Source organism: Molothrus aeneus, chromosome 18 (genome assembly GCF_037042795.1).
Source record: "Molothrus aeneus isolate 106 chromosome 18, BPBGC_Maene_1.0, whole genome shotgun sequence".
Classification (NCBI taxonomy): domain Eukaryota; kingdom Metazoa; phylum Chordata; class Aves; order Passeriformes; family Icteridae; genus Molothrus; species Molothrus aeneus.
The window spans coordinates 7,142,808-7,170,127 of record NC_089663.1 but is presented as its reverse complement, the minus strand read 5'-3'; the positions used below and the strand labels follow the sequence as shown (position 1 = coordinate 7,170,127).

Below are 27,320 nucleotides of genomic sequence, written 5' to 3'. Positions count from 1 at the left end.
TCTGACTCATAAAGTTTGAACTTCTGGGGTTGATGGTACTTACCACATAAAACCTATTTCAAGGTCATGAGTAGACTTTAAATAATAAATAAGCCTGGGGTGATGCTCTGTGGCTAAAAAAGGGAAATCTTTGCCTGCAGTGTATTTAAAAAAAAATCTGGAAAGAAAAAAATAGGCAACCTTCCTAGATCTTCACAGAAGCTCCAATAAAAGCATTTCTGGTAAGATTTGGATCATCTTTAGCTTTACCCAAGCTGACTTGCTGACTTTCCTTCCCACCTCAACACCTAAGCCACAAACATGGAGAAAGGATTGCTTCTTACCTGTTCATTGGTTGTGCGCCCTCGGGCCACTAGAACAATGTGGAAGCCAGTGAGACCAATGACTGGGATAAAGAATAACCCAGCCACACACATGACAGCCATTCTGTATCCAAGAGTTAAAGAAACTGGGATGAGTGAAGGGAAAAAGGGTCTGTGAAAGACAGGGAAAGGAAAAGGAGAAAAAAAAATAGGGGAGTGTCACAGTGTCATAGAATGGTTTGGGTTGGAAGGAAGCTTAAAGATCACCTAGTTCCAACTCCCCTGTTGTCAGGACATATTTCATTATCCCAGTCTGCTCCAAGCCCTGTCCAACCTGGCCTTGGACACTTCCAGGGATCCAGGGCAGCCACAGCTTCTCTGGGCAACCTGTGCCAGGGCCTCATAGTGAAGAATTTTATGCTAATATCTCATCTAAACTTGCCCTCTTTCAGTTTGAAGCTGCTCCCCTTCATCCTTTCACTCCAGACCCTTGTCCAAAGTCCCTCTCCAACTCCCCTGGAGCCCCTTTAGGCACTGGAAAGGGCTCTAAGGTCTCCCTGCAGCCTTCTCTTCTCCAGGCTGAACAACATCAACTCTCCCAGCCTGTCTCCAGAGCAGAGGGACTCTCTGAGCACCTCTGAGCACCTCTGGACTTGTTCCAGCAGCTCCACATCCTTCTGATGTTGGTACAGCACTCCAGGTGGGGTCTCATGAGTGCAGAGTATTCCTCACCTTTAGCAAGGTCTAATTAAATTCCATCTCAGTCCATCTGCTCCTAGTCTGGGTCCTCACCCTTGAGATGGTTAAAAAGAAAAGTGAACTCAGTGATTCTGGCTCTACCTTTCTACCTTGTAAAGAATATTCTGCACTAACCTATCAAGAGCAGTATCACCCCTCAGAGCCAGCAATTCATGTGTTACACCAGCATGCAGGGGGCTACTTCCAGAGCACACTCTGCTCCAAAGCACAGCAACAGAGTTCTAAACACAGCAAACAGCAGTTGAGAGCTACCCCTGCTTGTAAGTTAAATTCAAGGAGGCAGCTCATCCTTCTGCTGGGCTGTCATGACAAAGATTGAGAAAGACAAAGGGTCACCTACAGTTTCTGGAGCAATCCATGCTCACACAGGTACAATGGGAACAGAGGAAAACCTGCACTGAGCATTTACAGGAGGAGAGTAGTGGGGGATCAGGAGAGGCTCCACCAGCTCCTGGAGGAGAAATATTCAGGTTCATTTTTGCCCATTTTCCTCAGTTACCTCGAGTCTGGAAAGACCAACAGGAAGGATACGTAATGGTAGTGTGAGCTGCTCCCAGCTTTTCCATGTGGTTCAGGACGAAGATGAGCCCAAAGGTGAACACTCCAACCATGTGTGTACTTAAGGACAGCAAGAAGAGAAAAAAATAGCGGTAGTTCCTCCGTCCTATGCAATTGTTGACCCATGGGCAGTGATGGTCAAAATCCTTGTAAAGAAAGGGAGAGATAGGGAAAAATATCCAAACAGTGAAAGAAAATACATTGCCTCAGAGATGAATCTGAACCACTGTCATGTAAAATTACATCACACAAGTTCTGCAGCTTTACAAAATGCTTGACTGTCTTTTATAAGAATTTTTAGGGCCAAGTTGTTTCTCTATCCATGAATGGAGAAGTACTTGGGTGTTTATAGGGTTTGAAGAGAGGATATATCAAACATAAAGGACAGGCTATTTATCTGCTAGCAGCAGAAGCCCTCATTTTTATCATCCTTAGCATGAGTCAATTACAATGAAGTTATTATAGCCTAGAATGGTTTGAAGATGCAATAGTGCTGCAGAATGCCCTGTCCCACATTTCAGTATTTATACATCACTGAATGAGTCCACTTTGAACAATGAGTCCATTTTGAACACAAAAGTACCTTCTTACCAAGCAGGTCACAAAGAAAAAGAACAGCAGGATCAGACAGAGGCAAAGTTATGCACAGGTTCATTATGTTATGAATCCAAACCCAACTATTTGTCTCAGTCACAAGTCCAAAGTGCCTTACAAAGTCAGATCCCTTTTAACAGGAGATTTAATAATGAGGGCAAGCCACAGACACCCTCCAAGTGCCTTTACACAGTTTTGTAAGCATGTAAATCCACTGTCTCCAATGGGATTATTCCTGACGTGAAGACAAGATCAGGTGCAAGAAATAAACCCTTCTTACCTCTGTGTTCTTCAGAGCAGATATTACACATTCATTGCACTGACAAATGAAATGTTTATTCTTCACTTTGTGGCAATGCTATTTTTAAGCACTGCTCAATGATGACACAGGGGGTTTTGTATTTCTAAGTTTTGCACAATGCATTTACCAAAAATTTACAAAATACAAAAAAATGGATTAGAGCTTTCTCAAAGCACATTAGAAAATGACAGGGGCAACTTATATATTAGGATCATTTCAGGGTATATCTGAAATGCTGACATAACATCTGTCTGTTATGCAAATCTGGCTGTATGCAACCCAAAATACCTATGGATTATGAAACTATGAAAGTACTCACTGCAAACATTCCAATTAAGGAAACAAAAATCTGACTACTTTTGTCACAGATTCATTTTTGGGTCCCTCTGGTAACAGCATGCTTTAAGTTTTAATTTGTTTTATTTCTGCAAGTGTTATTTGCTTTTGCTGTTTATTCATTTTTATCAAATTGGTTCAAAATTTGAACCATTTTTTCCCAATTTTATATTTGGGAAAATAATTTTTATTGTACATTCTAGACTGACAGTGAAAACATGAGAACTACAATCCTGAGTGGATCCTACATGGAAAGCCAGCAGAGTCACTCCTGTTACTGTCTCAAATCTCTTCTAGAATATGACAGGTGAGTGGGAAATAAGCATCACAAGAATCAATAAAACATGTTTAAGGCCATGATTTATTGATTCCGAAGCCATTAATACTTTTTGCCTACATTCCTCCACAGCAGTAGTAATTTAATTACGAGCAGAGCTGTTTACTTGTGCGCCAGAATAGTAGGGAACATTCAACTGACCTGACTATCATTAGAACTTGTGGAGAGCTCTATTCTATCATTAGAACTTGTGGAGAGCTCTATTCTATCAATAGAACTTGTGGAGAAGCCAGAGTCACCTTGCCTTCTGCTATTTTATGCAGGTTCCTTTTGGATTCCCTCCCATTTTCATTTCTGCTGCAGAACTGACTCCCATGGAGGCCTTACATCAGCATGAAACTTCAAGTGTTTATACCACTGAGTTTTGAGCAATCTTTTTCTGAGAAAACTTCATTTCCTGAAAATGAATTTTTATGCTGAGCCACTGGGGAAGGCGGAGAAAGAAACTCCATGGGACAACTGAGAATTTACCATCATCAAAAAAATCCTCAGAACTTAAAATTAGTGAAAACATTTATGTTTTAAAAGTGGTAATGTACAATTCAGGTTTTCTACCAAAAATCCAGCTCTGTGCAACAATTCACAGCAGTCTAAACAAACTGTGTGTCACAACTTACAAATAGCTGTGGCTACTTCTCTCTACCCAGGGACCTCAGCAACTCCTCACTCTCAGGCTTCTAAAATCCCACATCCTTCTAAAGCCTTCCAAACCAGGACAGCCTTGTCCTATTTATCAATGGTTACTAGGCACAGCACTGCTTCCAGATAATTATAACTTAGATATATGACTGACACAAGATAAATCCAGGCAGCCTTTCTCTCACTTGTAACTGTGCTGCTCTCTTTGGGACTATTCCCTTGCTTATGGCAAAGAGGATTAGGACAAAGGTAGTGTATACAGCATTCCAGCTGACTCTGGTATTTTTCCCCTTCTGATTAGTAATTCCTTTCATTTTAATGGCACAGCTGAATATATTTTAGACATATTAAGATTTCATCTTTCTATTGAAAAAAAAAAATAGACCTTGCAGCAGAAATGATCCTTTAGAAGTAGAATTTTTAGCTCAGCAATAAAAAGTCCCCTGGCAATACACTGCTGTGAATACAGTGCTCTGTACCTACATGTCTGGGAGATGCTTATAGACCAAAAGCACATCTTACTGTTTAGGGTTATTTTTTAAAAATCTTCTGTGACTCACCAAGACCCTAAGGGTAACAAGAATCAAGAAAGTCCCCTAATTCAGAGCAATCAACATTAGAAACATGAATGAGTTCATGCTGTGAGTTTGGGTGTTGAAAAACACATGGGCTCCTTCTATTGACTGGAGAACCATTTGCTGAACTCCGAGTTTTGCTCTCCTGAACTCACACACCATTGTGGCTTCTCTGCTTGTCCACTAATGTAGGCACCAGTTTGCACCAAATTAAATTATGAACCTTAAGCTCACACATGACAAGTTGAAATGGTTCACCCTGAATTTCTTGCTCTTTTGAACTCAGCACCAACTCTCCCATTCACTCCTTTTTTACATTCACAATCCCTTAGGTACCTCAAGGAAGAATAATTTATAATGCAGCCAGCATTATAAATTTTTATTTTAATCACCACTGGCAACAGGGCTGACAACAAGGATCGTTGCATTTGTAACACACATAACTGAGGGCTGTGCTTCAAATGGCCCTGCTCAGTGGGAGTCCAGCTGCAAACTCCCCAGAACTCCCCAATATACTTGTGCTTTGTGTGATTAGTCAAAAAACTTATAAAGTAAGTCATAACATTAAGTTCTTAGTCTGCTGTCTAGAATATGAGCTGATGGCCTCTTCCCATTGTCATAACCATGTAATGAGACTGATGCTAGAAAATAAAACAGCTCAAGGTACGTTCCTCAGCAGTCCTGTCCCGTTTGTGATTTGTACACAGACCCCCGGCCGGCGACAGGAGCCCAGCTGTGAACTCCCCAGAGCTGGGCTCCCAGCAGCAGGGGCAAGCACAGGGCCCGGTGGGGCAGCCCAGCCTGTTCCAGAGCAGGGGTGAGCCCAGAGCCCAGTGGGGCAGCCCAGCAGGCTGTTCCAGAGCAGGGGTGAGCCCAGGGCCTGGTGGGGCAGCCCAGCAGCCTGTTCCAGAGCAGGGGTGAGCCCAGGGCCCGGTGGGGCAGCCCAGCAGCCTGTTCCCAGAGCAGGGGTGAGCCCAGAGCCCGGTGGGGCAGCCCAGCAGCCTGTTCCAGAGCAGGGGTGAGCCCAGAGCCCAGTGGGGCAGCCCAGCCTGTTCCAGAGCAGGGGTGAGCCCAGGGCCCGGTGGGGCAGCCCAGCAGCCTGTTCCCAGAGCAGGGGTGAGCCCAGAGCCCGGTGGGGCAGCCCAGCAGCCTGTTCCCAGCAGCAGGGGCAGCCCAGGGCCCGGTGGGGCAGCCCAGCAGCCTGTTCCAGAGCAGGGGTGAGCCCAGGGCCCGGTGGGGCAGCCCAGCAGCCTGTTCCAGAGCAGGGGTGAGCCCAGGGCCCGGTGGGGCAGCCCAGCCTGTTCCCAGCAGCAGGGGCAGCCCAGCAGCGTTACCTCCACGCAGTTGTCACACACGCTGCAGTGGGAGCAGCGGGGCGGGCGGTAGAAGTGGCAGGTGGCGCACCACTTCATCCGTACTTGGATTCCTTTGATCTCCACATTCTTGTACAGCGGCGCGCGGAAGTCGTCGTCCTTATCCTCATCCTCGTCCGCTGCTCAACGCAAAACTCAGAGTTAGGGCAGGTAGCAGAGGACGAGGAGAAAAGAGCTAATCCTGTCAGTGCCTGGAACACAGTGCCCTTACTGTGTTCTGTTATGTGATGGTTTATCACCTCTGCCCTGCTTAAGAAAAGAATCTGTTTAAAAATAAATGCACAAAAAAACCCCAGTCTATAACAGACAAATATATACTGGGAAGAAAAAATATTATTCTAGATTCCTGTGATCCTTATTTGTTTCCTCCTGACAGAAAATCTAAGAAGTTCACATCTATTTAACACCTGGTTAAGCATTATAGTGCAGCTGGCATTGGTTGACTGGCTCCAAATTAGGTAGAATTTGATAATGTTGTCCCAGAGGAGCATCAATTACTGTCATGCAGTTCTATATTAAATCTTCTCTAGATGTGTTATCATGATCCAATTTCCATTGACTTCAGAGGGAATTTCTCCCTTCACCTAGATGAGCTTGGGATCTGGCTCAGCTACAGTATTTATCTGCAAGAGTATTCTCTGGATTAACGTTTGTGTGTGGAAGCAGAGGGCTGTACTGGCACCATTCCCTATAATTTTCCTTCCTAACTAGTCAGTGGGACTCTTAGAGAGAGCCAGACTCTAAATCCCTTAGGCACTTCTATAAATACAGTCTTTAGGTTCTCCAATACCATTATAAACCTGCCCAGGCTGTGTAATACACGTGGGCAGATGAAAACAAGACACCGGAACAGTCAAACCATTTAAGCTCTTATAAAAAATCTGACTATGCTGACAAAAAGTCTGTACATTATATATACCTACATGCATTTAAACATGTTCCTTTTGCAGAATTCAAACACAGAGTTTGTACAAAACAGATCCACATCAAAAATACTGAAAGCCGATTGTAGTTGGTATAATTAGCCAGCAAAAAACATTGCCAGTCTCAGCCTAGACTGTAACTCAGATTTTTCAAGGCAGCCCCAATTTCAGTTACTTGATACTTCCTTTCCTACTCATTCATTCTGGTGTATTACCAGAAATTCACTCACACAGAGCCAATACTGATTCATACCAGAAGGATTCAGAGAGCCAACAAATTAAAAAATGAGTAACAGAGCTGTGAGTTTGATTAAGCTCGTCTTCAACAAGCTGGGTTTCTGCAGCCCAACTTTTATCATTTTCCCCCACAGGCCAAGTTCTATCTGCCAGACCTGCAAGGTCATATAATATAGCTAGAAATGTGCTTATTTCCAGTTTCCAGAGACCTGAGCAGAAGAATACATTGACAAAGGAATGTATCTTACTACACAGATTCTCATACACTGATCCACTGACATGGAGCAGCCAAGTCTCATATTTTTCTAACAGATTTTTCATGGCTTCCTTAAGGAATTGTGATTTCATTAGAGTCTCAGCTTTTGTACCACTTATTTGTTGTTTTGGTTTTGAAGTAAATTCCTAACTATCAGAAATGTGCTAAGAAGCTTGAAAACCCAGAAGACTGAACCTAATTTCAACAGCAGAAAGCAAATGGAGTGATTGTGTATTCATTTTAAGTCCCTCCTACAATTCCTGAACTCCTTGCGCTGGCAGCTCTGCGGGCGGCGTGGGGCGGTGATAAGCTTTTTTTCACATGCACACTTGTGATCTGAAATAACATCTGCTCCTCTTTCCTCCCAGTACTGGTATTTATAGTCGTTTCCATCTTTTTCCTTATCAGTTTGCTTCCTTCACACATCTAAACTCCTACCCCATTACCTTCTCCCAGGACGAATGCCATGTCTTTTCTCTCCCCTTGCTCCCAGCATCTTCCTGACAAAGCACAGGCACAGAGATGCAAGGCCAAGGCCACAAATGAAGTGAGAGACAGTAGAGGGGTGAACTTTAGGAACTCCTCCTCTTCCTGCTTTGCTCCTTACTCCCTTGTGTAAAGGGAGATGGGATGGGAGGGAAGGTGATGAGAAAGTTCCTGTTTGATCTCCCCGTGTGTTTCTTCCTTAAATGCAAAGTCCAAAATGAAGAACTTGTTTGCAAAAGGAATTTAGAGGAGCCCAGAGGAAGGTATGAACTGGACAATACACTCAGCACTGATCACTCCCAGGGCCTGGTGATGTCCAGCTCTGCTCTGAGGGAACTGCCCTGCACAAACATACTGGATTCTCAGACTGATAATGTTTAATGTTTAATTAACCACTGCTATCTCTGCTGTGATAAAGAAACTAACAAGTCCAGGAAACTCCTCAAAACTCTACCTGCATAAGCTCTTTTGAAAGTCACTAGCATTTGTAGCTTTAAGTACCTATTAAGTACCTATAGAGTGTATCAGTTGATCTTACACAAGTGACTGAATCTTGCCTCTGCCTTAGATTGCCTTTACACACAATAATTTCCTCCTGATACACTATAGAGTGTATCAGTCGATCTTACACAAGTGACTGAATCTTGCCTCTGCCTTAGATTGCCTTTACACACAATAATTTCCTTAACTGGAGTGCTGCAATACTTAATCAGGAGTTCAGAAGCTTCAGATGAGAGATGCTCATTATTAGACCATGCTACCTGGAGAAACCTGGCCTTGCTATTCAGGGCAACCAGCAGGACTGGTGCCTTGCTCTTGTCAGGTAGCAATTCAAAACAGACACTGAACTTGGTGAACAGAGGTGAAGAAGCACAGCTTGCAGACAGCACAGATCCATTGGTTTAGACAGACTGCCTAGAGCAGTCTCTGCTGCAAACTGCATGTGAATAATTATTGGAAGACAGATAAAATGAGGTGATAATTCTCTCATTAGGATGTGTTAAAAGAGATAGCTGCACTGTGGTTCCCATTACAAAAGCTGAGTGATCTCTATCCTATTTAATCAGCTGTGAATCAGTACTAATTTAAGCAGGAATATCTTTCTAAATGTATACATTTTTAGACACTCTAAGGCAAGCCTTAATCATTATCTGTTCCAGCGTTCAATGCTTCTGAATTTCTTTTAAGGTATTCTGGAAGGAACTGCTTTGATGAAACTTGCAGGAAGTTTAGCCTCTCCCCTCTGCCATGCTCTGCTACCTCTTGTGAAGACAGTGACTTAAATCCAGTGTGCCAGCATGACACAGGGGATAGCAATCAAAATCACATCACTCAGGAGAGCTGTCCAAGGAGAACCATTCTACACAACCCCGTGCCCTCGAGTGCCAGTCTGAGCAAGTGTGAGGACACCCAGGAGCTCAGAAGGGAGCTGGAGGGTGCCCAGCATTTCACTGCCATCCCACCCCTACTGGCAGTCAAGTACAGTAAATAAATAAATAAATAAATAACGTCTACAAGATTAATCAGCAACTTGTGTGTTTGGATACTTGGCACCTCCTCTGGCTTGGATTTTCCATCTCCCCCCTCCCCCCAGCCCTGCAGCAGTCCCATTTCTGTTACCTCGTGGGAAAACTCCAGGGTCCATGAAAGTTGCCATGCTGAAGTTTGCCAGCACAAACAAGAAAACGAGTCCATTGTACACTGGGATGGCTGGGGAGATGGCTTTTGTCAACCAGGGGCACCTGTGGAGAAGAAGAGTTATGGGTAAGGCTCTTTCAGCTGTAACACATGGTTCCTTCCCACTCACTACCATCACACAGAGAAGTACTCTGGGCCACCCCAGCCATGCAGCAAGGCTGAATGTGCAGTGTAACAGAAATTTCCAGGGAGCCAGTTTCAGTGATCACTGCAACACCCTCTGTAAAGCTGCTTTGTTCCAGAGCACAGAAAGCCCTGATTGTTCCCAGGGCTCACAGGGCTTTGCCACCCTATTGCCTTATCTGCAACCTGGCGTTTTACTGCACTGTGTAGCAGCTTCAGCCCATTGTTGCAATTCTTTTACCTTCTCTACTGCCTTGTTGCAGCTGGGGTTACTTTCAATTTTCCCTGGTGTAAAACACAATAGGATTCAAACCACTGATCCCCAAAGCAGGGGCAAAGAGAATCACATTTGCTTTTCACTAAGCTTCCATGGTTTTTAACACTCAGAACCAACACTACAAAACCTCTCCTTGGGGGAAAGTTTTGTCAGACCAGGCTTTGCAGGTGTCAGCAGAAAATGCAATATCAAAAAGAAAGTAGATGGCATATGCCATGTGAACAATGTTCAGAAGCACCAGAAAGATTTGTTGCTTACCCAGTGAGTGTAACTGAGAGGAACTGAAGATAAAGGGTAAAGGAGAACAAGTAAGACGCTTTGGAAAGAGGATGGGAAAATGCTTGTTAATTAGAAAAAAATTGTTCAAACTGCAAAGAACAGTTCCCCCCATTAGAGAAGGGCATGATGAGGCAGAAAATAGGCTGCCTTACAGGCAGCTTCACCAAATAAAAAGCAGTGTGCATTCACTCAGCCATTCACAACCTCTGAACACCCCACCAAATGCATTTCTCCTGTCTGCAGGAGGAGGTTTGGTGTTACAGGACCACTGAGGAGAAAAATCTGATCAATCTCATGATACTTGCAAATATAAGTAAGGAAGAATGTGGGTCAAAGTATGTAATTGAAAAAAAGACCCCTCACTGAGTTGCTACTTAGATTTCCACTTGTCTTGACAGCCAAGGACCCTTCCAAGGCTGCTGAGCAGGCAGACACTCAGCAATGCCTGCTGCCATTAGCACAAAGCACACTCTGGCCCATGTATTCTGGTATTTTGCCTGCATTACATCTACAGTTGGGTCTGATTGTCTGCCAGGCTGAAGCCTGAGCAAACAAGGAGAAAACAACAAGCCAGCAGCCCTCTTCCATGAATTTGCACTGGGTTTGCTACCAAGAGGCTGTTTTGAACAGCTGAGAATGGTGTTACTGACCTTGAAGGGACACTGTCAAACGTGCTCTTGTGATCAGTGTGAGGAAGCCACCACGTTTCCTTCTCCTGTTTCTTTGTGGGCAGGCAAAAAGAGATTGTTTTGCACTCCCCACCTCTTCACAGCTGGGCTTTTACCACTGCACTGCTGCAAACTGCTTTTAAAAGGACTTTCCTTGTGTGTGCTTCACTCAGCCTAGCCTGGAGTGAGGAAAAGATGCACAAGTCCTACCCAGGGTGAATGAACTGTAAAGCCATGAGCAAGACACATCTGTGGCCATGGCCAAACCTCCAGGCTGACTAAGGGAGAAGGAAAAAAAACCAGCCAAAGACAGCTTGACTCCAGGAGGTACCTACCCTGGGAACCTTCTATTTCCCAAAAGGTGGAATTTCCACAAGTAGTGAGCTCACTCTGACTTGCTGCCTTGCTCAGTTTGCCTCAGAGCAGCTGCTGATGACTGCAAACCAAAGCAAGGCACAAGTTTCTCACTTGCCAGGAAAGGTGCTGCTGCAGTGACCTTGCCAAGCAAACTGCAGGCCTGCCACTAACAACAGTTTCTGCCACATCCTCTGGAGGAAAGCAAAATAAATCCTGAAGTAAGCGGTTATAAAATCAATTCTACTCAGGGAAGAGTTCTTCCCTCTAAATTATAGTAAAATTAGATTCAGTAATGGGCATGACTGACTTAATTTCTTCCCATGAAGAAATTGCCTACACAGAGAAAGATTATGAAGTTACCCATTGCTTGTCAAGCATGGAGGAGAGATGTCCTTGGCAGTAAAGTCACGTAGGTTGGCAAATCAAGGGACAGGAAACCCTTTCTTACAGATAACTAGTTACTCTGAATGAGACTGTAATGAGAGAAACTGTCTCAGATTATTCATGTAAGCATTTTTTGACATTCTCATTTGTGATTTATTTTGTCATGTTCCCAACAAATATATCAAAATATTAGGAAGCATTTTAGCCATAAGATAAACTGGACAGCACATTTAATGGGTAAACAGTGTATCTGAAAAGACCTCACGGAAGTTGAAATAAAGAATAGTGAGTCACTGTACATACTAGCCACAAGGTCAGTTCACAATCCTTCCATTTCTTCTTCCCAGAATTGTTATGCAGCATCACAGATTACATAAAATTAGATGGGACAAAAGGGGCCTCATTTGTAAACTTAACTGGCCAATAAAAACAGATGTGGAGATCAAGTCCTGGCTCATAACTGTAAAGAGGTCTGAAAAAAAAAATTTCCAATAGGATTCACCAAAATTATGCAGCCTCCCCGCCCCTCACTAATGCACATATGATTTTTGGCAAAATAACAGAAATTCTAATCTGAGCCTAGCAGGTTGTTTTATCACTAATCCATCATGTGAAAGCCTGGCTTCTGCCCCTCTGCCTCAAGAAGAAAGCTGCAGAAGTGTTGAAGCAGGACCTGTAGCAAGTTTCTTTTTACTTTGTGCATATCCTCTCTCCAGGAGATCTACTTCCAGCAGCAATCGTGCCTATTATATAGGAATAATTATAGCTGAACTTTTCCTTTCCTTTTTCCTAACAGAAGTTGTTCTGAATCCAGACAACCAGCACACAGGATTTAAAGCTTTCTTTGGCTGGTGAAACCAAAATTTCAAGAGGCTACAGTTTTGTGTCCTTATCTCACAGTGGAATTATATATCAGGAAAGGTACCACAACTTTTATAGGGCTACATGAATTTCATAGAGCCATGACCAGTGTATAATCCCCTAATGGAGCACCACCAGATTTTTCTCTGAGAGAAGGTAATTGTACAATGTGTGTCCTATTCCAAGTTCATTTGGATCCCTCCCTTGAACCAGATAACCTGCAGGGTAATGTTGCAGGTACCAGCCATACTGCATCAAGGACTGCTCCAAAGAGAAACTTCCCTTTCTTTGTTTACTGCAGAGGTTCAGAGCCAGCACACACCACCATGGCACGCTGGGGATAATTACAGATCTCAAATTTTCCCAAACAAAGCACACAATTACACAGGCAGCATTTCCCTCATAATTATACTTCTCTGACACAGAGTGATTCTGTTCATAACTCAGTGGAGAATAATTCAGGGTGACAGATTTAATCTCATTTATCCTATTTGCTCTTGAAACCCTATCCTAATAAAACGGAAAGTTAAAAAGATTAACAAATAGGATCACAGAACTTGCTAAGTGTAAGATAGACTTAGCATGATCAGCTGCCTTCCTCTGCTAAATTAAACAACAAATAATCCTTTCTGCTTTTTTGCCTGGCACTTTGTAGCAAGACATGTTTGTGTCTTACAATTATAGTTCACCTATGATTAAGTAATTGAATAGGACATTTCTCCTGAATCCTGCTCTAAATGAAGATTATTGTACATCTAAAAATTTTCCAAGGTGCTGAGACATCTGTAGGTTTAACAAGGCATCACTGGAAACAGTCTGAAGAGAATTTATGTGAGTGTCATAACCAATGTGAAACAGAACAGCAGGTCCTGTGAAAATAGCAGGAGGTTCTGGACTGTCAGGTTCTTTGCTCAGCTCTACACATCAGATTTTGATAAGTGAACTAATTTCTGCACCATATCTTACTCATTGGCAAGACTGCAGATAATACATCGTTGCCATAGCACTACACTCTGTGAGTATGGCAGTTGTACTGACAGAAAGTGATATCAAAGTAAAGGATAACAAATCCAAACGTTACCAAAAAAATGGGAAAAGGACAAGTAAATACTGGAAAATTTATTACTGAAAAGCAGTAAATTATGAGAGCTGACTGCTACATAGAACAGGTCATGCTGGTGATAAATAGGACCTACCAAAGCATCTACCCTGATTCTTCAGATGAAATTATCCAGCAGAAGAGGCAAAAAATCACCCCAAATCCCACCACCAAAAACCTCATTGATTTCATGAGTCCCTTGCTCAGTGAAATACAAATGAACACTAGAGACAGAGGTTCAAATCCATCACCTGCTTAACTGTGTTTAATTATTCACAAGAAATGTGCTGGGCTGGAATTCACTCAGGTTTAACAAGAGCTGATGGGGTTTCAGTGAACTTTCCATTACACTCTGGACTCCATCCAAAGGCTAGTGGTTCATGTCTGGCAACTTACAGATCAGAGGAGCTAAATCAATTAAAAAGTCAACTTGAGATGTAATGGTCCTTGGTGAAAAATCTTACCCGGGCTATACATCACCCCCAAAGTAAAACACAATCTACCCTTTTCACAAAGCTGCCTGAAAGCTCTGGATCATGTTCCTTCCTCCCTTTTTCAACAGTCTCCAAATATCTGAGAAAAGCCAGTATTGTCATGTGAACTAATGTGGGAGAAACACAGAGAAAGAACAAGAATACCAATAACCCAATCTGAGTGAGACCACCACAGGTGCAAACCCACCCATCACCCTCACGTTCAGAAGCTGTCCAGCCACCCCAGAACTATTGTCCAGGCACAGGCTGACCCTGCAGCCAGTGGGCTGTGTGACACCGTGTGACTTCACATGGTGTGCATGGCCAGCAGATAGGCCTGGGCTGGGCTGGGCTCAGTGCTCAGGCCTTGCAGAGATGTTCTCTGCACATTCAGTGAGCCCAGGAAGCTGAAAGAGCCACCCCAGTTGTAGCCAAGCCATTGGCTACTGCCAGGAGCTGCTCTCACACTGCTCAGAGCAGGGCTTGGGCAGCCAGGGGCTGGGCTCACCTGCAAATACACAGCAACACAGCAAAATCCTGCTTCAAAATGTGCACTGTCCTGCAGGGAGTTCAGGCCCTACTCAGAGTCACTTTGCACTTACTGACATACAGGAAGGCCCAGGACAGAAGTTTTGATGTACTTGTAAAGGAATATGCTGTAATAGTGCAGCAGCCCTTGAAATGCCCAGCTCTTGGTTTGCACCTCAAATGGAAGGCATCCTCTGCACACTCATCTGGGTACAGCCAGGCTGCATTTCAGAGCACACAGGAGCGTTTTTGTATGAAGAGAAGGATGATGCTCACAGCAAAGTGAGGCAGGAGGTCTTCATGGCACTTCAAGTGTCTAATGGGCTGTGAGCAACATCACTCCAAGCAGCAGAGAATGCTCTGGTACCTCAGGAAAAGAGCCAATTGCCAGTGCTTGGGCAAATCAGAGCAGATTCTGGGTGCAGGCACAGGGGGTGAGCACACAAATCCAGAGTCTAACACCTTTTGTTTGCTTTTTCAATCTTGGACTTTGCAAAGCCTAAAATGCCACACAAGCTGGAAGAGGCAAGGACATGTGTAATCCAGGGCTTCTCAGATGTGCATTAACCTTTTATTAATCCCATGCTGGGCAGCTGGAAATGAACTCTGCTTTTTCCAGCAGCCAGTAAGAGAGCTGAGTGTATGGGTGGTGTTTGGGTCATGACAGAAGAGAAGGCAATAAGGAGTAACTGCAAAACAACCACAGCAGGAGAGACACTAGCTCTGTTATCCCTGTCACACTGAAATTTTAAACAGACTTGGTTAGCAAAAGAAGGAACTCAGTAACATTCCTGTGCAGTCCTGTCTGCATAGGGCTGGCCACAGGCATCCCTGCAGTGCAACAGCTGAGTGACTTCCAGCCCATTCCAAAGGTCACACAAGCAAGTCATCAAGCCATGGAAACCTTGCTAAATGGGAAATCTGAGAATTATCTTCAAAAAGATGCTGTATGAACCAACAGTTCATAACACAGCAGAGTTCTCAGTGCATGAGGCTGCACTGCCCTGTGTGTGCTCCCCTGTCACCACTTCAGCAGTAATGACAGTCCAGCTGCCCAGGCCAGTGTCCAGGGAGGGCAGAAGACACCTCACAGTGTCTGAAAGGGACACACAGCTCTACACAAGCTGAGCTTTTCTGAGCATTTTTGAAAACACCATGTGGAATGCAAACCTGTGCTTCCAATTTGTAAACATCAGAACTATGAAATGAATGTCACACTGACTGCAGCAGTGCTAAAAAGGACAGCCCCTCATCCTGAGTCCTCCAGATCTCATTTCCCTGAGTAATGAAGAACATGGTTATTTGGTCACCACCAGTGACTCTCAGGACCTTCCAGACCTCCAGCAATCAGTAACACAGGTTTTTGTTGGATAGATGGAATTGCATTTGCCAGATCCCAAGCTGGAAAAAAGGCACAGGATAGCTCCTCCCTGGCTGAAGAATGTTCTCCTGTTTCTCTATTGTTATCATCCTTGTCAATACACACATGAATCCAGCAATGTGGAAAGCTAAGGTGGGCTGCTGCTACTCTAAAAAGAGTTGCTTTTTAAAACAAGTTTAAATTATCAGCAGCCTAATTCAGACACACTTGAGGTGACCCCAGCTACTGGCACTCAAGGATTTGTACACTTGCTCACTGTATTCCCCAACCACAGAACTTCTAGTACACATTCAGTGTTTGAATTCCTGAGACAGTGGGGTAGTGGAAACAAGGCAGCTTATTTTAAGTATGTGGTGAGAGAGAGAGAGAGAAACAAGAAATATTATGATATAAGGAGGGAGGTGGTGACTTCAGTGAAAAGGCAGTCTATATTACCCTTGTTGAAAAGTTAATTTGATTTTTTAGATATTCCTTTTCCACATGAGCTCAGTAGAAAGAAATTAAATTTCACAAGATACCATCCCTTTACAGCTACTGGAGCAATTACCTAACTAAAAGACAGCATCTATTAGATTAAAGTATGTGCCACTTAAATTAACAATGAGCCAATATGCATATGAAGCATTGAGTGTGAGCTCTGAACTCTGTGATCATGTCCTTGGTGGATTAGCAGAGAACTGGGTAACAGGATGTGCTTTCAAAGATGCAGGGCAAAAGAAGAAAAGCAGGAACACCAGCAGAGCCAGCCCAGGTGTCTGAGGCTGATCCTGGGCAGGCTGGGTGTCCTGGTGTCCAGTGCAGTCACAGGGCTGCCTGCAGAGTGGGCACTGCAGGGAATATCTCCCTGGAGGATCTCATCCCTCCACCACATGTGCCACCCCTCCCAGAAGCAGCAATGAGAGCCCAGCTGGCACTGCCAGGGATGTTGCATGACCAGCCCTGAAGGACAGGATGGACCATCCACTGCAGGTGAGCTCTGACACTGCCCCCACCACCCAGGAGTCTGGCAGGGCAAATGTACCAATGTACCAAATAAATGTACATATAAATAAATGTACATATAAATAAATGGTACCAATGTACCAATGTACCAAATAAATGTACATATAAATAAATGGTACCAATGTACCAAATGTACCAATGGTACCAATGTACCAAATGTACCAATGTACCAAATGTACCAAATGTACCAATGGTACCAATGTACCAAATGTACCAATGTACCAACTCAATGTACCCAAAACCCAGCGGGCTCTGACAGATCTGCCAACTGCTCTGTGCAGGGCTGGGGCACTACAGAGACTTGGACAAAGGAGGGGCAGCAAAATCCTTTAAGGTGGGTGATAACAGTTCAATTTCTTCCATGACTGGAAAATCCTGTTCAGGAAATTTACAACTAATTGAGACCAGAGGTTCTTGCAGACCTGTCTGGATCTTGTATTGCCTTTGAAATCTGGAAACAATACCGGTCCATGGCCTGAATAACATGCTTCAGAGCTGCTACACAAGGGCATTCATCTATGCAGTCGCTTGCCCATGTGGGGAAAGGAAACCAGTTCCAATCTGAACTCTCTTGTTTCAAGATTTCTAGACACATGGAGCAGCAAAATTACTGCAGTTATTGCAGGCTTCCCCTGTGTGAACCAAAATGATTGGGGACTTCATATTTTACAGAAGAGATGAACAAAACAAAGAGATAAAGGCACCTCTATTGCAAATAGATACAGAAGATAGGGTAGAAAGCGTAAACATTCTCATATATCAAGTACTGGAGCAAATATATAATAATAAAACAGAAGTCTCTCTTAGAATCCCATCTTTAATTTCCCTCTGGAATATCCTCTTGAAGGGGTTTTATGGAAACCTGAACTAGGAGCATGACATTTTTATACCTCATTCTCACTACACTGAAAAAGAACATTTGCACAGCAGGTATAAAGCCTTACTATATTAAGATTTTAAGCAGCGAATGAAAAATCAAAATTATTTTAGCTGATTTAAGAAAAGAAAAATATAAGAGACCATCATGTTTCAGGATATAAAAGTTTGCATTTGGGAAGAACATTCTCCTGTGGCCACCTGCTTTGGGATGTTTCACCCATTCTTCAAGCCACCAGCTTGAAGGTACCAGTCACCTTTTGAAACTGGACATCAGAGGAGAAACATCAGTGATTCAGCCTATTTTGGCAACACCTTTAATCATAAACTGGAACAGACCTAATATTTATGGCCAAGGTAACAAAACTGACCAGGACACACCATCCATTCAGCCCCCTGCTACACAAACACCACGTGCACACCTCTCCTGGCCATGCACTGCTCTGAAACCCAGCAACACATTTTGATTTTATACCCCACACCTCTTCCCTGCAGGGTGCATGCCAGCAACAGCAGGGCAGAACTGGGATTCTCCTAAACTGCTTCCCAGCCCATTTCTGCTGGAGGTCTGGGACTGTTTTAGGGCTCAAGGACAGAGCTGAAAAATCCTCATTTCTTCCAGCAGAGGGTAGTGGGACACACAAGCCTGCAAGCAAATGTGTAAGATTATAATGCAAGTGAGGGAAACACACAGTTCAAACCAAACCAAGGGTGCAAAAACACAACTCCACTGCCTAACTGGTGGAAATATTACAAAACTAAACACATTTCTTCATTTGTTTTCATCAAATGAAGAAACACATCAAACTCAGCTTGTTCTATCTCCACCCTCCCCCAGTAACAACATCATCTTCATTCCCCTTTCTAATTTTGGGAAGGACACCCCCAGGCAGCAGCAGAGTCAAAAGAGCCTTTTTCTAAACATCTCTACTAGAAATCTGCCTTTTCCTTCCCTCTGTGGAACTATTCTCCTTTCCTTGGATCTCCTTGACTTTCAGACACTGTTTCATCTTCTCTCCCTCCGTTTGTCCTGTTCTAAATCAAATGACTGAGCAGTCCCACACGTCCTCCTGCAGCAGAGCAGCACGATGCAGTTGCTGCTTTAATCTGGGTGTGTGGCCACTCAAAGGCATTCCCAGGTGCCTCCACGGGTCTGGAAGCCCATGGGCAGAGCTGCACACAGATGTCCCAGGCTCAGGGCAAAGATGACACATGCAGAGGACTCATGCAGTGGCTCTTCCCAAGCATTCTCTCAACAGACACCAAGAAGAACAACTAAGGGAGAACAGTCACAGCCTTCTCAAACTATTAAATCACTGTCCCAAGACTCCCCTGCCTGCACATCAATGACTGAAACATCTCTGCTTACCATCTAACAGGATTAGGGCAGGCTTCTGCAGGCAGCTTCTCCTGCAAGGAAAATCTTATTACAGAACCCATCAAAAACCAAAATGCTTTTGGGGAGCAATAAAAACCTAAAACAGACCACAGTGACTGTCACATTAACAGTAATTTTTTTATTTAAATGATGAAACCTAGCAGCATCACCACCTTAGGTCTAAGTATCTCTGTCAGCTTAGACAAAATATAAAGCCAGTCTTCCAATATTTGTGCTGGAGCACAGGTATTCAATTCAGGTTGACAGAAAACAAAATTACTTTCTTAGAAAACATCCTATGAGGGGATAGCATCTTAATTACAGAGACAGGGAAATGGGATTCAGGCTGGTATAGAGACAGGGAAATGGGATTCAGGCTGGTATATAGATTTGTTTCTTGTCAATGCCACTCCAAAGTGCACAAGGCAAGGATCCCCCCCAGCAGCCACAAAGGTGGGGAAGTGTCACTGCTTTACTTTTGCATTATTGACTATATCCCCAAACTCAGAACTTTTAAAGGCAGAAGAACAGCCTGCTCACACAGTGCAGTGGACACAGGGTAGCTGTTTTCCCTATTAATCCCTCACTGATCACTAAAAGCCCATGGGTTTTGAGGTGCATTTCTTTGGCAGAATCACAGAGTAACCAGAAAAGGTAAAATTATGCACTGGATGTGATGAATGAAAACCCTTCCAACTCTGTGGCCATAATTCAGGAACATAAGCTAATTACAATTACCTGAGATACATTAACAAAACTTAATACTCCTAAGTCAAAATGGGACAATTAGCAGCTCCAGTACCAAAATAGAAGATTATGGAAATGATATATGTGCCACCATCTGCTAATGATATGCAATAGACAAACCAATTCAGGGATGGAAAAGAAAAGCAAAATAAAAAAAATAAACAGTTTCTTGATGAAACTCATTCCCATTTCCAAGAATCAAAGTGAATATTCAGCTTAAACATTACACTTTCCAGATTCCCAGCTGGGACCAGAATGAGGAGTGTCCAGCATCTTATGATTTAACTGTTGAGAAATTTCCAGGCCAAATTTTCAAGCAAGATGTCTGGCTACAGATCTGAACTGTGGGGTGCTTTGACTGTGGAGTTCTGTCCTTGCTTCCAGTGGCAATAGCTTGCACTAATATGTGTACTTTTTAAATAACCAGCTGCTTCTGAACTTTGTTGAATTCTTAATTAATGTTTTTTTGCCTTGATTTAATTTAAAAGATAGGGACCATCATTCTGCTTTTCAGAAAAAAAATGAACATTTACTTCTTGCTGAACAGCTGTCACAGTGTAATGAAAATAATTTACTATTCAGTTTTTCTGAATGAATCCCTTATCCCTCTTGTCCTTTCTTCCTTGAATATTTCCTGAAAGTCATAAACCACCAGCAAACTGATTTTGGCTTATACTAGAAAACTTCTTTAACTCTGGGATACCTCACTGCCCTTTACACTCCTCTTTAAAAGCAGATGAGTTTGCCACAGTGGGTAGGGGAAGTGTGGAGTTGCACATCACAGGAGAACAGCCACAGAGACACAAGCAAAGCTTGCTAAGATGAAACTTCCCCATCATCTCCTTTGACTGTGGGGACAAAATAAAAAAAAAAAAGAAAATCAGAGTAATCAGAAAATCCAAGCACGGAGCTGCAATTCATACTCTGAGGAAAACTTTGAAGAAAAGTTGTAATTTCTGAAATAGTAGTACAGTGCACCTGGTTCCACAGGTCAAGTACAAGGTAGAAATGAACCATGTTCTGGGGAGTTAAATCTCTGAAGTACCCTCTGGTGAATATGAAAAGCAATTTCTTTTTCAGAGTCAGGAAAGTGGCTTTTTTATGTTTTAGTTCCAGGACGCACATTTGAGTCATCCAGATAATATTTTTCTCACCCATCCAATGGACTAAAAACAGGCTCTTGCTTATTTACCTGAAGAAGCAGTCAGGTATTTTGAGTGACCTGGTTGGGGGGGATATTTTTTTCAGCACTTCCCCCCCCGTAAACACCTCACTTTTAACATTAACTTCAGCAATTTTGGGAAGTTTTCCATTTAAAACAATACAAAGATATGTCAATAAAAATTAACTGGAAGGTATTATAGCCTGTCCCAAGAGAAGTTCACCAACTAGGGACAGAGATTTACTAAAAGAATGGCTGAAGTGAATGACTCTCAGCAAGAGACTGGTACATCCTTAAACAAGAGATTTACACTGCTGCAGGTTTGGAGATGTAGATGAGGAGTGGGGCCCATCCTCTTCCTCATCTTCTGTCACAACAGCCCTCCCAAACCTTCTTGCTTGTGATATTAATTCTGCCATGCTTACAGGCCTACTTCCACACTCTACAGAGAGGAAAAGAGCCTTTAACATTGTTTATTCCTTGGACATGAGTGACACACTCATTTTATCAGCTCTTCAACATCTGCTGTTCAACAATAAACAGAGATATCAGCAGGTTTTATTTTTTTTTACAATACCAGATCTATCAAGTCATTGACAAGTTAACAAATGTGCTTGCTTTTCATGGTGCTTTGCTTTGATTTTTTGTAATTAAACATAAGATTGTTTGGATCTTGTCTTTTCCCTCAAAATGGAGCACTGCCATATAGCAGTTTAACTCTGTATTTAACTTCTAAAGCATCATATTTTCTCTTCTCCCTCCCCATGACAGCTCAAGGCAAACCACAGTCCCTGGGACATCTGGAGGTTGGGGTTTGACTGCATCCCTTCCTGCCATGAACAAAAGCAATCAGCTTTGCTGAATTAATAATTATTTAGGAATTGTTAGTATTTCTGTATTGCAAAACTCCATGCTTGCAAAGGCTGTAGAGAACACAGTCCTCCTTCAGAGGGTTATTAGAAAGAAAATAAAAGCTCCATGTTAGTTGTCTTAACTGTGCAAGATGAGAAAATGCATCTGCCTTGTTTCTTTAGTAACTGCTACGCAGCAGCTCCTTTGGTATTCCCTGCTTCTCTCAAATTCACATAACCATGGCTTAGTTTAACCAGGGACTTTTTGTGGATGTTGGAAAAAAATAACAGCTAGAGAGAATGATATGGTTATGCTAAAGATACAGTAAACACAGCCAGCAAGAAAATGCAAGTATCCTCATTCTGAATAGGAACAGATGCCAAGACAGCAGAACCCTGCCTTGAACTGGAAATGTTTTCAGTTATTCACAATTTGTGCCAGCAAAACAAAACAGGGGTTAAAGTGAATTCAGAACATCCTGATAGATGTAGAAAAAGCAGAGCCTGTGCAGAGGGTGTGCTCCCACTGGAGCCCCTGTGCCAGTGCTCCAGACACTGAGGGGCCTCTCAGTGATGGTTTAACTGATGGTTTAACTGTGTACATGCACTTAAACCATCCCAGCAAAGCTGCCCCCTTCAGAAAAGCCAACCTGGGTGTGCACTTCTGGCAGAAGGGCTGCCTGGGCAGAGGGGAGGAGCAGCCAAGGAGAACAGATTCCCTTTCTACCAGGATTTTGTTTCCTACGTGTTTGGTTCGACTGCGAGCCCTCGCCTGCACAAACACGCGGGCGTTGAATTGTTCAAATTACACAGCCTTGTGTTGCTCATTTACAACAGCACAGCCAGTGACAAAGAAAAGAACTTGAAGTGCTCAGCGCCCTCCAAACAGGAAGAAAGCCCGTGGTGACAGGCTAGAGAATGCATGGCTTGTTTTTCCACCACCCCACGATGCACACACATACCACATGGAGCTCGGGACGCTCCAGAAAAGTCTGCACACAGGCTCACTGTGTCTGCAAGAGAGTTAAACCTCCAGCTCCCCCTCCCCGAGCTAGGAGCACAAAGCACGAAAAGCAGAACCTCTCTGGAACATCTCTCTTGCAAATTGTTGTAATTTCCCATCTGTCTTCAGCTTGGATGACTTTGCCAGGTCCACAGGGGACGATTTCCAGCATTCGTTTTGGATTAAGGGTTCCCTGACTGTGACTCAGGAGGCAGAGTAAATGACCTGCAGCTGCCTCACACAGCCATGGCAAATGGTGAAAGTGCCAGTCCCAAGGGGTCCTGCTAGCGGGTCCTAAGCCAGTTAAAATCCAGCAGTTACCACCTGATCTCAAATTATAGGAACCAATGACTGTGTCAAGTTGATTTGCAGACTGATAACAATGTGAAAGATTTGTTGGATAACCTCCATCAGAAAGGACAGGGTTTGTTCAGGCTATTTTTTTAATAATTAGCAAAGTTGTTGGCTGAACCAATCCAATTCTTTTTTTTCTACTAGTGAAATCTATTGTTTGTCATTTGCTTTTGTGCTGAAAACTACTTCTAACACCACACCTTGCTTTGTGTGCAAACAATATTACAAACAGTTGTGTTTGGCTTGACACCTAGTCTAACTGCAGTGTGACTTCACAGAAGTTCACAAAGACTTAACAGGCATAATAAGAACAGTATCTCCTGGATCAAAAACTGTTTTCACAAAGGACACATAAATTTGCTCATTATTTCTCTGGAAACTTCTGGGTTTTGGAAATTTCTGGATTTTCCAGTAGGCACAAAGTCCTTTTTCTAGTGAATAGGAAAAATGTGTTTTACCTTTGTCTTTTATGATGGCATTTTCTATATACTCATGAAAGCCAACACTATAATACTGTGTTACTGTCCCTTCCCCTCAATTTTCAGTTTCCATAAATTTTAGCCAAGCAATGTTGTTGTCTCCAGTACAATATGGACTTTCCTGTACTGTAACACTCACAAGTGGAGGCCAGGCTGGGAGAGTCACCTTGAAATGTTTTGCTCCTTAAGCATCCCATCTCTGCAGAGTGGATACACCCTCACAAGTGGATGCTGCCAGCCAGTATTGGGTAATTAACTGCAGTCTGGTAGAAAAATTGTATTAGCACAGCCAAGCCTAACATCGACCTACCAGGTCAGTGCAATTCTGCAATGCAGATGCAGAAGCCTATTTAGTCAGTTTGCTTAGGTATTTTAATTTCAGTAACTGAAACAACTCTACTAGTTTGCTGCTCAGCATCTTCCACACTGTGGCAGATTCTGCAAAACTGACCTTAACTCTTGGTCACAGAGTGCTCTGTGTTGAAACACCCATGTTTGAAACAGGGGCAGTGCCTGCAGTGTGTGCAGACTGCTCAGAGACTCAGACACAGCAACTAAATAAGCATAAAGAAACACAGTGCTGTGGGTATTATCATCATTTAGTGCTCCCTCACCTCCTGCCACTACAGCTGTGTGAGAGGAAAATGGGTCAAGGAAAGATACACCCTCAACTTTCAGATACTTCCAGTTATGTCCTGTCTTCATGTGGCTGCAAACTCTGGCCCCTCAAAGCTTTGGCAACCACTCACTGCAACTCCACTGTGTCAGACTCTACTCCATATTCTCATTTAAACCAATTACAACGTGGACTTTGCAATTCATTGATAACACAAAACAGACTAAGAGACTAACACAGTGCCTTAGCACACAGGAAGACAATTTTCCCTGGGTATAAGTGCATCCCTGCCTTCTGATCCAAGATCTGACAGGAACAGGACTGAAGTACAAGCACAGGAATCAAAAAACTGTCTTCCAGCACAGCTGGAGCTGAGCACTAGCTGGAGCCAGCCTTGAGCCTGGCCAAAAGGACAGACAGAAGCCTCAAACCTTTGCCTTCTAGAGAAGATGGGCACCAACACTGTCACCAACACGCTGCTGTACCAGCTGGCCCTGTCTGCAGAGCAGCACACAGAAAGGAAAGCAGCACTTTACAGCTTTTCCTACAGCTTCCATTTGCATCAAGGAGTGAACTAGTTAAACCACTGCTCCATGCCAGCTGATACATTCTGTTCAGAAACCAAGTAAGCATTTTGAAAAAGGTTTGAATACAGCTGCCTGGGGGCCTGGCAAGATGCAGGAAACTTATGTGACCCACTTATATTGCTGATCAGAAGCCTCTTCCTAGCACACGGTGAGATGGTGCATGAGGACAGCCAGAGAAACTTCAGGGGAAAGCTCTGTACAGAAATATTCTGCCATTCATTGTCTCCCACTTTCATTACCACCATCATGGAGCATCACAACTCTTCTGGGCCTTTTTCCTCATATAATTCCTCTAACTTTTGATTTGAACTTGTTTCATTCAATTGAGCTTTTTCTTAACTCTGAAAAACTTTGCATACTAATAATGTGTCAGGAATACTCCCTGTGCATAAAGAATTTACATCCTATGCAGTAAGAATCTTTTATAATTGTTTACTTCTGACCAGAAAGAAGGCTCAGAAAGAAGCCCCTGATGGCTCATAAGTGGCAGCAATGGTAAAGTAGGAGTAAAATGCTGCAGCCATGAAAGAGAAAAATAATGTAGTTGAATCATGAAGTAGATGCCTGGAGCATATGTCAAGGCCAGATCAAAACAGCCAATTGTTGCTATTATCTACTTAATCTTCTGTTGTGTGGAAAAGGGAGTTAGGAAATTCTTTTCAGCCAACGCGTCTGTCTAAGCCAATGCCCAAGGCAAATAATGCTCTAAACAATAAGGCATTTTGTTTAACTCTGCAATAAATATTAAATTTGCAAAGACAGCTGTTTGGTTGCAGTCTCCTCCTGCAATTTCCAGTCAATGTTTCATATTTACACAAATGCATAACAGTACATAATCCCCCCATCCTCAAGTCTCAGCTCCTTGAGAGAGCAGGCAAAAGAGTGGAAACTGGGGCTTAGAAGTTTAATCCTCAAAACAAAAAATTGTGTCTCTTCCTTGAAAGCTGCCACATGGTGTCTGTTCAAAAAAAGGACATTTGTAAATTTTTACTTTAGAGTTACTGAAATCTTTTCACAAGATTATCAATCACAGAACAGTTTCAGTACAGAAGGATCTCTAGCAGAAGAAAAAATTGACAGGAGCAGCTCTTGTGGCATGGGAACTTGGAACAACCATAGGTCAGGGCAGCAATTTTTAACCTTTGTTTTCAGGGGAGCCTGACCTTGACAAATTACCAGCAGCATCTGACTGTACCATGAAGTGATCCCTGATCTTTTAGCAGCTGTATTATTCATACAGGAGATTAACATTATTGTTTGATTGTGAAAAGCTAATAAATCAAATTTGGCTGGAAAAGGTACATGCAAATCCATGCTATCATACTGAAGATGTCAGTAACACAAGTCAAATCCAAAACAAGAAATCTTAATTAAAAGAGACACTACCCTGAAGGTACACTTACCTTCCTCTAAACTCAGTAAAGTTCTATCATCTGTCTTTGACCACTGGGAACACAATATTCATTCACAGGTTATAATATAGACTGTAGAAAGACAGAAGCATGTAAGTTTTAAAATATTTAATAACCCTCAAAATACAGGGTCCTGGAAGCTCACAGCTCTTTGCCAAGCAGTTATCCATTCTTCCACTCACACCAAACTCTGATAAATTTTCCGTTCCAAGACCACCAGAGTCCCCTGAATAAAGATGAAAGGACACATGGTTGTTTGCAGATACAGGAGCAGACAGACAGAGCCTCTCCACCATGAGCATTCTCACCTATGACCAGATTTCTTCATGATGGCTCAGAACACCAGAGATGCTAATCCAGTCACTGCTGAAAACTCTGAGGATAAAGAAGTTTTGAATCTAACATCATCCTTCTGAAAAAAATAAAAAGTCCTTTTTTTCCTATATGATTCAATGCAAGGCACAAGTCCTTGTCTTCAGTGGGATAAGTACCAATCTTTAATTTGATCTGGATCCTCTATCATTTCCATTTAGAAGTTAACTTGCATATGGCCATACTAAGGCTAAAATAAATGCGTTTTAATGGAACTACAGACCATCCCTGGACTGGATCTACAGCACAAAAACTCAGGTGTCTGATGTGCTACTGAAACTGCAGATGCTTGAAGTGTGAAAGGAGGAAAAGCACATGAGCCCCAGCACAGCTCGTGCTTCCCCTTCCCTCCTTCCTCAGCAGGCACACAGCCCATGCCTTGACAGCAGAGTTCTCCCAGTTTGGTTTCCTGGGAGTCTCTAATGGCTGCACACCAAGCCAAATGTTCTCTTTGCTATCAACATAGCCAGGGGGCTTAGAGATGCTCGCCAACCCTTGTTCAACCACTGTTTCTGTTTTACAACATGTCATGCTTGGTGATATTGAAAGGAAAAGCCAATAAAAGGAAAAATTAATCTTGTGATTAAACAAAACACTTTGGATTGCTGGCTGCTGACACTGGCACCAAGCCACCTTCTTCGAGGACAGAACAGAACCTGCCTGCTGTCTTCACCAAC

General features: G+C 43.1%; 1 protein-coding gene across 1 annotated transcript in view; it reads right to left on the bottom strand.

The window, feature by feature from the left end:
• The window catches only part of ZDHHC8 (zinc finger DHHC-type palmitoyltransferase 8), a 109,412-nt gene that overhangs the window by 16,170 nt on the left and 65,922 nt on the right, over positions 1-27,320 (bottom strand). The window contains exons 2-5 of the mRNA XM_066562412.1: positions 9,297-9,418; positions 5,736-5,893; positions 1,593-1,765; positions 324-426 (exon numbers count right to left, since the gene is read on the bottom strand). Of these exons, the coding sequence (XP_066418509.1) occupies positions 324-426; positions 1,593-1,765; positions 5,736-5,893; positions 9,297-9,418 (556 nt within the window). The remainder of the gene's footprint in view (positions 1-323; positions 427-1,592; positions 1,766-5,735; positions 5,894-9,296; positions 9,419-27,320) is intronic.